General features: G+C 40.7%; 1 protein-coding gene across 1 annotated transcript in view; it reads right to left on the reverse strand.

Moving 5' to 3' along the window:
* Positions 1-13,059, reverse strand: part of piezo2b (piezo-type mechanosensitive ion channel component 2b) — an 82,547-nt gene that overhangs the window by 17,051 nt on the left and 52,437 nt on the right. The window contains exons 25-37 of the mRNA XM_071924320.2: positions 12,731-12,896; positions 9,598-9,841; positions 8,896-9,013; positions 7,702-7,858; positions 6,831-6,920; positions 5,724-5,845; positions 5,334-5,402; positions 3,912-4,015; positions 3,557-3,655; positions 2,355-2,475; positions 2,158-2,235; positions 1,462-1,628; positions 459-652 (exon numbers count right to left, since the gene is read on the reverse strand). Of these exons, the coding sequence (XP_071780421.2) occupies positions 459-652; positions 1,462-1,628; positions 2,158-2,235; positions 2,355-2,475; positions 3,557-3,655; positions 3,912-4,015; positions 5,334-5,402; positions 5,724-5,845; positions 6,831-6,920; positions 7,702-7,858; positions 8,896-9,013; positions 9,598-9,841; positions 12,731-12,896 (1,729 nt within the window). The remainder of the gene's footprint in view (positions 1-458; positions 653-1,461; positions 1,629-2,157; positions 2,236-2,354; positions 2,476-3,556; positions 3,656-3,911; positions 4,016-5,333; positions 5,403-5,723; positions 5,846-6,830; positions 6,921-7,701; positions 7,859-8,895; positions 9,014-9,597; positions 9,842-12,730; positions 12,897-13,059) is intronic.

Raw genomic sequence — 13,059 nt, forward strand, 5'->3', positions numbered from 1 at the left:
GTTTCCAAAGATACTAAACATGTTATGTTGAATTACACGGTCATGTGTGTAAAATGGTGCACAAACATCTAGACTTTTTTTTCCATTTGATGTAATGGTGCAGCCATAAAAAACGGTGCCTTGGGTTTGAATATTTCTCTCAATATAAGCGTGCATTGGAACGAGCAGATACAGAATATGTATGTGACGTTGTTGTACAGTATGGAAAGAATGTTTTTTCTAACTTTGAAGCTACTCGAGGAACTTTAAGGGGAAACTCAGGGTGCAATGTGTTAAATTTTAGTACCTAAGGGGGAAAAGGACATGGAGGAAGAGGCAATAAAGTTACAATCTCTCCTTTTGCTGTCACTCCTCTCCAACATGACGGCGTGTCCCTCCCAACCACAGGTAAACGCTCTCCAGAACATTTCCTGGCAGGCATCTCTCTGATCTCCCATGATGCACTGCTGCATGTGTACCTGGATATGCTGTCTCTGGAGGCCATGGAGTCCTGGCTCTCCATGCGGTAGCCTCCTCGCCTCCTGCGGACCCTCTGGGAGCCGCAGACAGACTCGTCCTCGCTGAGCTGATCCAGACTGGACTGCCTGGACATGTTGAGCCTCATGGCCTTCTGGTAGTAGACATGGATGCTCTCTCTGGACGGGACGTTACCCTGGAGGAAGAAGAGGAAGAAGAGGAAGAAGTAAAAGTCTAGTTAGTTTAGTTTTTGTTTAAATTATTGGTTTGAAGATGAGAGAATAAATTACAGGTGCAGATTTACACAAAGACAGGGTCAATTCACTTTGATTTGATGCAATTCAAAATATACATGTAAGATGCAGCAACTAAAGTAAAAGGTTCCAGCAGGGAAAAAAGACAATAGAAGATAAGCACACAAATAGAAAATAAAATAAGCACTAAAACAGTAGAAATACTACAAACAATAAAAAAAAAATCAATAAAAAAGGATATGAACAATTGTGGGGTTATATAAACATGCTGCTGACTGTTTCAACACGTTATTATTAGGATTATTTTCTTACTTACTAAATATAGATTACTAAATTTTGAATCTAAAAATATATATGTATACACGTGTTATATGTGTTATATGTGTATACATATATACTGTATATATATATAAATATTAGTATGTAGAAACGTAATGTAATACAATATCAACACATAAAAAGTATGTATATAGGATGCAAGGAAGTGCAACTATTATGAAAATATCAATATATGCAGAACATAACAATGACAGCGATGTGAAAACTGAAGCAGCAGCTGAACAATGACAGAGGCTTCATTCTTCATCATTTCTAGATATGGGAAACTTTTTTTAGCGAAGGATTTCCTGTGTTCAAATCCTGGAGAATATCTCCTTCCTAAATTGACTGAATTGAATGTGAACTGACCTAAACTCTGCTTTTGAAATGAGGCTACAGATTTTTCACCTCCAGTTCCAGAGGTTCACGGTACCTTTTTGACCTCCCTGGTCAGCATGCAGCGCTCTATTCGCAGGACGGTGGAGATGTCGATGTGCTCTCTGCACATCTCGTTCATCCACTTGGTGAAGCTGTCCACTGTGGTCTGGAACAGCACCCAGGTGAACTTGATGATGTTGAACACTCGCTTGATGATGTTGTCTGTTGGAGGTTCAGGTCAAATGAAAGTGTGTGAATTCTTAGTTTTTTTGTGTTGCTTTCATTGTGTCACATAAATGAAGCTGCACTAGGAAACTTTGCATGTTGGCCACTCCAAATGGCAGCAAGAGGTAACTGTTTGAAAAAGCTGAACTTAAAAACCCAGAAATCATGTAACTTTGTGATTTTTGAGCTGATAAGATGGTGGATTTTTACATAAAATCTTGCATAGTGAGGCTTTAAAATACGAAAACTCTTAAACCCTTTAACTATTACAACCCCTCACCTTCCATACAACCCAACTTTTGACAACCCCATTGTCCAGAGCCAAAGAAAGAAAAAGAAAAATATGATGTACAATAGTGGTCTATATGGTACGTAATTCTTTCATCCTCACATTGCTCCTGACTCAGTGTTTCTAGTCCAGTGTCTAGAACGTGTTTAGATTCACTGGAAAGGACTTTACAGTACAGGATCAAGTTGTTTGTGTCTTTCAAGTTCTCTTAAAAAGATTTCTTGACGTGAAACCAACCTGGACCTTCAGACTTCTTCTTCTCCTCTCCTCCATCTTGGCCATCTGACAGCTCCCCAACCTCTATGGTCACATGACCTACAGACATACAATAAAAAACATCTGACTGTGCTTGAAAGAATGTGAAATTCACTCTGACTCCTAACTACTGGCACAGTATATTTGATGTGTGGTTTTATCTCTAGTAATTGGCTTACTGTCTTTCTTGCTCTTCCTGTGTTTAACTCCCTTGGTGTACTTCTTCCAGAATTTGCGTTTCTCTTTGCCTCGTTCCTTCAAGGCGGTTTTGGGGTCTGTGATCCAGGCGTGGTAAAGGAACTGGAGAACAGAGGGGAGCAGTTCACCACTTTTATCGTTAAAAGGACGTAAAGCAGAGGAGTCAATGAGGCAAGTTAGAGAGCAACAGCAAGCGAACAGAACAAGTACACACCCTTGAAAACGACATAAAAAAATCTTTCAGCAGAGACAAGGCCCAAAGAACAAATGCTAATTATGTTTTTGCTTCGTTGAACATTATAATTGGCTTGAATTCCTTTGCTTAAGTTGCTTTTCATTCCCTTCTAGAACAATGGAACAGCGGACCACACGAAAAGGTCAAAACAGACAGAAAACATTTACACATTTCAATGCAATTTTAGAAAAAGGTTCCAGCTCATGCAAACCACTTCAAGCTAATCAGTCAAACAGCGACGTGCAAAAAGAGCCACAGTCACCGCATTTCCATTCCATGTCAAATTTGATGATTTATGTGAAATTGGTCAGAATTGATCAGAAGTCAGTCTCAGGTCTTGAGGCACAAGACTCAAGTCTCAAGTCTAAATGTAGAACACCAAGTCAAGTCAGAACAAATCAAGAGTCCAGTATCAATTTAATGTCTTAAAGAAATCAAAATATCTTGGACTTTTCAATTCAATATGGTTTTAATAAGATAAAAACTTGGTAAGAGCATCATGAGTTTGATTTCTATAATCAGTTTCAACTTCAATAAATTCAATCATTCCATAAAAATAAAAAAAACTGAATTTAAATTCAGTCGTCTGGTGGAACAAATCTCATAACTTTTAAATTAAGTCAATTATACAAACACAAGATCTTTTGTCGAGATTTTAGAAACCTGTTCAAGTCATCAAAGTCAAAGTCAAGTCCCAAGTGGCCAGAGCCCAAGTCAAGTCTCAAGTCTTCTCTTCAAGCATCAAGTCTCAAGCAGTTGAAATTGTGACTTGAGTCTTACTCGAGTCCAGGTCATATGACTCAAGTGCCTTTGTTTAATATTTGGTTCAATGTGCCAAAAGAGAACAGAGAACATGAGATGGAAAGGCAGTTGGTGTTCGTTAGTCCTTACTGAGCTGGCAAACCTGCACAGAGAAATTAAGCTGAGTTAGATCTCGTTGTTAAATACCTTGCCTGCCTTGACTACATACTGCAGTATGGTTTTAGGCAGTTTAATGATAGACTTGGGCAAGGCCAATACAGCAGAGGCAAACTTTCCAATAGCTCGCTACAGAGAGGGGACAGAGTGGGAGAGGATTAGTAGAAAAACATTTCAGTGTGTTATGAACATAAAAGGTTAATTGTGTTAGAAGACAGTGAACAGGAGTGGATTTCATAGCACAGGATGCAGGTGAATATAGATTATTTCATATGTCTAAAAAAGCCACATACTGATCAATAATACCAGAATACCAATACATGTAATTCTATAACTGAATCAGTGTGACAGAGGCTGATTTAAAGACTCCGGTCCCGGAGGTCACCTGAAACGCTGACTTCTTTGGTGGCTCCTCGTCCTTTTTCTCCTCCTCCTCCTCTTCTTCCTCACTGTCAGTTTCAAACAAGTAATAATCTCCACTTCTAACCACTGAGGGGCAGAGGGTAAAGTGTAGTTATACTCAGTGAAACAGAGGAAGAAAATTAGTATTCGTTTTAACAAAATATTCAAAAATGATCAAGGATCCCTCCCTGTAAGGAAGAGGCAGGGAATGTTTTGAAAATCCAATCACTTATCATTAAACCTTATTTTTTATTCAATAGATTGTAAACACTTTAACACTTAAATCTATGACATGAAATATCTGAGGCGTAATCATTTATTCTAGAGACACACGAGAGGATGAAACAGAAAATGTCAGAAAAGGAAACACACAACGCATCGAAAAATTTTACTATGACTGATATAACCCTAATTGTGAGGAGAGATATTTTCAACAGAAAGCACAATGAAGAGTGTTTATTAAAACTGTGCAAACAGACTCTCATTACAGCAGCACAGTTGCCTTTAAGCTAATTGACAGAGCAAGTAATTCAAGTCTAGGTCAGAGTTAGGAGAAGCAATGGGATAGACGAGGCTGACTTATGTCCTTGAACAGAAGAACCACAATGGAGGGGCGAGGGAGGATGCTGGGAAATATGGAGCGGTATCAGATGACAAAGAGAGATAAAATGGAGAAATGATTTGAAAAATGTCATGTGGGGTGCAGCAAGATCAAGACATGAGTTCAAACCAAACAGGCAACCACAATATCAGCTCAGAAGAGATTCTAACAATCTCAATTTTACATATTTTAAAATTGATCACAGGTCCAATCTTTCTCAATTTAGGAAGAATGGTTTACTGTGGGTTTTTTTTGTTTTCTCCTTGGTAATACCTGCTGGGTGATCATGTCTACAAGCAAAGAATGAATGAACCCGTCACCCTTTATTCCACTACCGGGAAAAAAGGGGGAGCTGCCTTCATATCTTTGCATTAAAATCTTTCACAACAGAGCGATTCTCTACTGTGGGCTCTTCAGGTAAGACCAATAACGGACAGGCATTCAAATGAAGGTTGTGTTTTAAACAACGTCACACACAAACCGCCAGACATTAGTCATTTTCCTTTTATTCATGGCAACATGTCTATTTAAGGTAAACCCCAGGCTGCACCAATACTGACACAGTTTTATAGACTTTTTTGAAACTTAAGCGCCTCTCCACACATAAGATATGTGAGATTACGTGAGAGCGATAGGTAACGAGGGACCTCAAATAGAGACAGAAAAGGACTAAGGTCTGGACGGAGCAGGGGTATGTTGGTTCCTTCAGAGCCCAGGGGCAGTATGGGAATCCTCAGCGTTCTGGTCAAGGACACAAGGGCCAATCAGAGTGGAGGAAGGAGAAGAGGTGGGGGGTCAACCTACTGGAAGCATGGTCAACCCACGGCCTCCACCACTGCTTTTTTTTGGTCTTGGCTTTCGTTCGCTCTGCTCCTAAAATTTCACAAATAGATCAATGCAACATTTCATAAACAAATCAATTCTTCTGTGTACTTCAAGGCAAAATGTTTCCTTTTGAAGAAGCTGCTCTTTTTAGATCAAGTGCTCCAAAATAATGAAAAGACTTGGCATCATTACACAACATTGCTGTCATATTAGGCTATGTAATTAGGTTTATTAGGCGTTTATTAGATTTCCTACGATGAAATACTCTCTCACCCACCTTCCATGAGGCTTACTAACAACCATACAGACTCTACAGCAACTTTTTAACATCAACTGCACAGAGAGAGGCGCTGGCAGCCTTCGTCATACCGTCATCGTCCTCCTCCTCGGGCTGGACGAGGGTCTGTCCGTCTCCAGACTCCTGGGCCATGCTCATCATCTTCTCCTTGCCCCTCTTAAACTTCTGCTGCCTCAACTTAATGCGCTCCATCCTGATTAGATCAGAGAGACGGTGGAGAGACACGACGTATCGACACAGGAGAAAATCACTGACGGCCTAACAGACTGGCCATAAACATCTCAAAGCCTCATATGGAAATTAGTGTACGTTATGCAACAGTGGAGTGCTCATTAGAGCGGGCAAGTGGGTATTATCAGAACTTATGGCGAACTCCTGAGGTAGCTGTAAGTGGTGGAAATACATTAACATTATGTAGTACCATATACTGGGAGCTGGCTTCCTGGAAAGGGTATAGATAAAGAGAGGAGTTGGTTTTAACCTAGAATAGATTTTGAAAGGCTCTCTGAATCACATCTTAATTTTTTTTAGGTTTAGTTACTTCTGGACTATGGAGTCCACAAATTAGGCCTAATCAGACGCAGGTTTCATCAACGATACTCAAAATCCTGAAATGGACTCCTGCATGCACTTTATGTTGTTTCAGTGGAACCCGAGTAAAATAACAGTAACCAATCACAGTCAGACAATGTGTTAAATGTTAAAATCACAAAATAAAAAATGTAAACAAATCAAATGATTACAAAACTTGAAATTATGAATTCAAAAGTATGAATTTGGAATGTGGCTATAAAAATGTTTTGTTTTGGGGTTTTGTCTCTGATTAAAAGTAAGTAAAGGTTAAAAGTGTTTTTTACTGACATAGCCAACTCTCCAACGCTGCCACTGGCCAACAACAATAATCTGAATCTGAAGTAGACCTTGGAGGCTGAATTTAAAACCTGGAGTAGCTCTGATCTTGCTGTATTGAGTCTCATTCGTCTAATCCAGAGCGAGGTAAATCCAGGACTATTTTAAGATATGTATATCTAAGTAAATCTGAGTTAGTCCATCTTTTTTCACACACATTTCAGTCTAGGACAATTCTTAATCCATATCCAGGAAACCGTCTCCTACTGTCGTACACAAAAACCACAACATCACACAAATTGGAGTAGGATTAATATTTTGAGTCTCACTGTCTCTTCAGCTGCTCCATGGATTTGTGCTCTTCCTCCAGTCTGGCTTTCACCGCCTTCACTATGGTGGCCTGGAAAAGCTCCGCCCCTCTGGAACACAAACACCCACCGGTAACCAATCAAATAATAAACCAATAGACTTGAGTCCCATGGTTTCTGCAAATAATTTACAGCAGGTATATGTGAAAATGGCAATCTTCTCAGTTCTCTTAAAATTGCAATTTCATCGTATTTCTTTACACTGAATCATTGTTTTCATTACATGATGATCTGCACAGTCTTATGATGTTTTCCTGGGCACTAATGAATTGTTTGGTCATCAAAATATTGGTGTAGATGTATTTTTTCAATCCTGTAATGGTCAGTTCAGCAGATATGGACGAAAAGCCATTTGCTGACAATAGAGGAAAGAAAAATGGCCGCCATGGCCAATCGGTACCATTTCTGAAATGGCTCCAATTGTGAAAATGTCCATGTCATTGACCTGTACTTGTCCTCTTCACCCTCCGTCACTATCCCATCTGGGGAAGCAACCAGGAGGTCTTGACTGTGTAGTTAAGATTGCAGGATTTGTCAGCTTCCAGTGCATCCTGCTCATGCTCCTTCCCAAACCAGGCATGTATTGTGGAAAGAACTTTGCGGGATTTGCAAGGTTTTCTAGTTATTCGTGATTTGACTTCTTCGCCACTGTTGAGACATTTGAGGCTGTTAATCCTTTCTTCCGCTTCTAATGCCACATGGAAAACTCCACTTGTACCCAGATCTCCCTTTCAAACCTGTGACCTTAATGCTTATAAGACGGTCTCTCTGAACACCAGGCTCCCCTCCTGATCCCTCTCCAGTAAGGTGAGTATCGCCCCCAGCGGTGTACCTGGAGGCGAGGATCTGTGATGCGCGGATATCAGCCACCACGTGCAGGAAGTAGTAGCTCATGAAGACTCGTCTCTGCAGCAGCAGGAAGGCGAAGCAGATGCTGTCCCAGATGATCCCCGCCTCGTCACTGGGCAGTTCACAGCGCTTATCAGCATCTACAGTAGATACACACCACAGTCATCACACAGTCTGCTTTATTCAATAAGAAGAGAAAAACTAATGTTGTTAATACCGCAAAGAACTATTATCTGAATTCTAATCAATAATCTGCAATATAATCTACATACTCAGAAAGGTCAAGTACGCTGAAGGCTGTCAGTTCCTCTCTTCGAATGTGAGCTATTGTGCAGTTGATAATGTTATTGTAGAATCAGTACGGTGATGATTAACTCTCATGGAAGGTGAATGTGAGGACATTTGTCAGCATAAAATGCACAGGCACTCAGGGGCGTTAATCTACACTGCTATTCTATTATATTCTGGTTGTGTGTGAATCTTATTATTTTGCTGAATTGTGTTGCAGTCGTTTTTTATTTGCTGTAAATCAGCTGCCTGTTGGGATTATAAAAAAATGTCTGAGCTGAACTAAACTGGACTAAATTGAAAAAGATGAGAAATGGACACAGACTGGGCATCAAATCACACTGACATACTGTACTACGGGCATAGTAGCAGCCTAAAGCAACTCCTTTTCCCCATCAATTCATCAGAAAGATTGAAAGAAATTATATAAATTTACAAGAGAAAAGTATGCAGGTATGAGAGAGACTAAGGAGAATTATTGGTCTGTGTGAAATACAGTAAGTGATTGCTAAACTGAACCCCTGATCTGAAGGGCAAACTTTAACCAAAAATATGAAACATGGCAGTTTAATTTGTTGTCATAATGCCTTTAAAGGCATTAAAAGGAGTTTAAAACAACTAGGTGAAGGGCTCCATGTTTTTTTAAAGGGGAAGGGGTGTTCGTGCTTGTGACCAAAGCCAACCACAAAACACGCTTCGGTAAAACTCAACTGTGCTTCTTAAAACGCAGAGTGAGTAAAAATACAGTATAATTGATTCCTAATTCCTGACTTGTCTCCCCGTCTCGCCCCAAATCTACACTTATACAATAAATAATGTTGTAAGCAGCAAATGAGTGTCATGGGTAATCAAAAGCTACATGAAAATATTAAATGACAAGTTATCTTACCTATGAAGTCCTGGTTAGTGACGACATCGTACTCCTTAATGGTGCAGGCCAGACTGAGCAGCTGGATTAACCAGCAGTGGTTCACCAGCAGAGAGTTGATGTAGCCACAGGCAAGGATCTGGCAACACAGCAAAGAAGGAATCATTTAGTGTATAATTACATAAAATATATACAGTACTTTCTATAAATAATTAACAGAATGCAAAATAATAAACACTTGAGCTGGCTAATGTCCCGTCATAATCACCATGATATATTAAGCATAACCAGTTATGCTAATGAGGTCATTAGATAAGCCAATGAATGCATTCATAAGCAAATACTTCTATGTCCACATACTTATCTTCACGTAACACATGGGCAGTATTGATATGAACTCCGTATCTTAAAGCATGAGGAGTTAAGTTATAGTGGTTTCAAGAAAATGAGTTTTTCCTCATTAATATGCACATTTTGCAGCTGAGTGCTCCAAAATCTAATCAGATCATCAACTCTATATAGGGGGAACCTGCAGTGTAAGTATTAAGTTTCTATCATGTATTGTTCTTGAGTGACGACAGACAGACAGACAGACGCCACCACAATGACATAAAACCCTGCATACTCTGTACCATGGTGGAAGAACATAATAAAAATGCCTAACTTTTCCAGACAATATCAATTCATCTTCATAACCGAAATGACTTGTAACAGAACACTCACAGACAAAATGTTCTTCATTGTGATTACAAAGATGTTGTAGGCGATCAGGAAGTCCCAGTAGTGGAGGATCTTTTTGATTGGCTTGAGCAGCAGCTCGCCCCCGAAGAGCAGGAAGTAGAAGCAGGCCACCAGGTAGCCCATGCAGAAGACGCTGATGCGCGTGGTTCCCGTGATGAAGATGATGGTGAGGACGAACCAGAACAGGTAGCTGAACATGATGACCTTCAGCATGTCCAGGTAGGACCTACGGGACAGTGGAGGGGAAGGTGACATGTGAAGTGCTACGGGGTCAAAGCCACGCCCTTCTGTGTGATACAGTCATGTGGGAAAATGGTAAATAAGTAATTAAACCTTTATTCATATAGTACCTTTCAAAACAGTGAGTTACAAAGTGCTTAATTGCAAATTAAGTTGCAAAATTGAAAGCGTAGAAAACAGAAAACAACAAGGGTGCAAAGTGTATCGCAACAGTATAAAACAGATGGATAGAACACTAACACAATGTGCAGTGGAGCCACAAATAAAAGTATAATGACGTGTGGAAAATGGTAAATGTACACACTGACTGGCCATTGGGTGTATTTATCATTTTTCCACATGGACTGCAACATATGTAATATAAAATGAATCATAAGTCTATTTAAAGCGGCACTAGGCAACTCTGTGCAACTGGTGGCTCCAAATGGCAGCTAAAGATAACTGTTTGAAAAATTTGAACTTCAATACCCAGAAATCATGTAAGGTGACATCAGTAAACTGCATACAGTTTGCCAACCAGCCGATCTGTGATGCTTTATACCAAAGAAACAAGAGAGCCAAAAGACCTAACATTGATTGAGTCCAGCTTACTCTGGATGGCTGTTTAGGAGACAGTTTGTATTTCGTTTCGATTCATCACTTCCTGTGGTTGGAGAAGTATCCATACCCAACGCCAGAAATGAATTTGGGCAAAAAGGGCAAATTACACAGTCTCAAATGGGGGGGATGGGGTATTCCTCTCTATTGCAGCCTCACTTTGTGATTTAGGCTGATAAAATAGGTGCATTTTTACATAAAAATCTCGCCAAATGTGCAGCTATTTCTTATAACATTTCTGCTTTCTTTGACAATGTGCGTTGGAGAGACAGGAGAGATGGGAGAGAGCGGGGATGAGATGCGACAAAGGTCATGATGTGGTTTTGAACCCATGATGTCATAGCACACAACATGTGGCCCCAGCCAGCTGAGCACACCAGGAAGCCCCAAAAACCTCTGGGCTTTTCGACCACCTGAGGACCAGCCTCCCTTTTCCCTTTTCAGCCTCCCTGACCACATGGTGAAAGTCAAAACAACATTTGAGTTCATACTGTTTTGCGTTGTATGCATAATCCACCCATCAATCACACTTAGTGTATCACTTAGTGTCAGGACACCGGTAAGAGACTGATCAATGTATGGGAACCAGAGCTGAAACCCGACTCCTGTCACTCAGCCCAGGTACGCTACTGTATGTTCTGTGTATGACGCACTTAAAGCATGTGTATGGATCTTGCTTCTTTATCATGTGAGAGCATCTCCTGCACTAGCACCCATTACTATGATGGGTGCAGTGAAAACATAGGAAGCAATGTGCATTAATGTGATGGACCTGGGGAAAACATAGGACCACAACAACAGCAACACTGTTAAGGAAGGAGCTCTGATGAAGTGGGTTTGGATGGGACGCTGTGTTGATGGGCCGGAATAGCTGAGTGAGTGTCCTTCTTCATCAGGGGGGAGAAAATACCTTTTCCATACTTAAAAGCTATTTATTGAGTTAGAGTACAGGGCAAAAGCGTCTGAGTCGCGGAGTGACGGACAGAGTGTTTTTGTGGATTATGGATTTCTCCCCCGCCCCGTATCCGTAATTCGATCCTGGAGGGAAACGATGGAATAAGTGCAGAGCTGCTGTGGCGTGGACAGACGGGGCGTGCAGCTCTCTTTCTCTCTACTAGGGCTTGTTGATGGACACAGAGTGCGTTAATAAAAGACTTGTCCACTTTGCGCATCAAAACAGTGGAATGTGAAGAGCACATAATCAATGACTGTGGACAGGTCAGGATGCTCTCCCTCTCTCTCTCTCTCTCTCTCTCTCTCTCTCTCTCTAACCCAGTCTCTATCTATTTCCCTCTCTCTCAAAATGCTCTCTCCACTCTTTCTTATGTGCAAGGTTAGCATCTAGATTCATATGTCAAATCCTAGCCAAAATTATGAATCATACACTGGGTGGGTGTTCACTAACACCTCTCGCTGGTGTAAAAGCTAACATGAGCTACCGTCCTCTGTCAATTTTTTTTAACTTTTATTTATCTAGGGAAGAGTTTTGCTGAGCAAGTGAGCTCTTTTTCAGCAACCACCCTGCTTACAATTTCTACAGTTACACAGGAAGCAGCCAAGTACAACATCAGTCTTCTACTGCTGGCCATTCAGCAGCTCCACTGGAGAAACTGGGCTTTAAAAAATAAAATAAAATAAAACGTTACCCAGCCAGTGTAGGGATTCAAACCCACAAACTTCTGGTCACCAGCCTGCTTCGTTAACTTTTGGCTACCAACACCACCAGTGCCTTCATGCTCAATTCCACATTTCTTTTGTGATTTTTTTGTGAAATTTGTGATTTTTTGGATGATTCTTCATATCTATTCTAGGATGTAACCCATGCATGTTACCAATATGAACTGACAGCGATGTCAAAAAGACTTGTGTGCAGAGTAACTAAAACAAAAGACATGACTTCTGTTTTTATGTTCTGTTCATTTCTGTTATGGTGTGTGCCTTTTAGTTTTGATTAAATTGAAGCATCTCCCTATATACCAATCAAGTGGGCTATTTCACTTTCTTTCCACTGTCCTTCATGCTAATGCTGGCTTGGCCAAGCTGCCATGACATCAAAGTTATGACAGTTGTCTCAATGACAACAACAATGAATGATGTAAGATTTACTTTTTGCCATGGCAACATTGACAAAATCCAACTTAAGTGATGAAATACAAATTGCATGTAGGTTGAATGCCTTGGGATCTGATTTTGCATCCGATTTTAGATAACATCTGATCCAAAACACACTTTCAGCTACAGTGTGAACTCAGCCAAATGCTACTGTTGGCTCTTGTACCTGCAGTGGATGAAGTCGGGGACAGGGTTGTGGACGCTGAAGGAGGCTGCGTCCAAGTCTCTACAGATCTCCACGTTGTCTCCGGCCATGATGCGGACTGCCGCCTTGTTCTCCTCATCAAAGACCTGCCTCTGGAGGGAGGCACACAGCAGCAGCATGAAGTCATCTAGGAGAGGAGAGGAGAAGAGAGGAGAGGAGAGGAGAGGAGAGGAGAGGAGAGGAGAGGAGAGGAGAGGGGAGGAGAGGAGAGGAGAGATAAAAGGGCATGAGATGAGAAACACTCTATATTACGACTTAAAACTCTATTTCTATCAATCTGTACAGGTATT

This window comes from Centroberyx gerrardi, chromosome 13, assembly GCF_048128805.1.
Source record: "Centroberyx gerrardi isolate f3 chromosome 13, fCenGer3.hap1.cur.20231027, whole genome shotgun sequence".
NCBI classification, from domain to species: Eukaryota; Metazoa; Chordata; class Actinopteri; order Beryciformes; family Berycidae; genus Centroberyx; species Centroberyx gerrardi.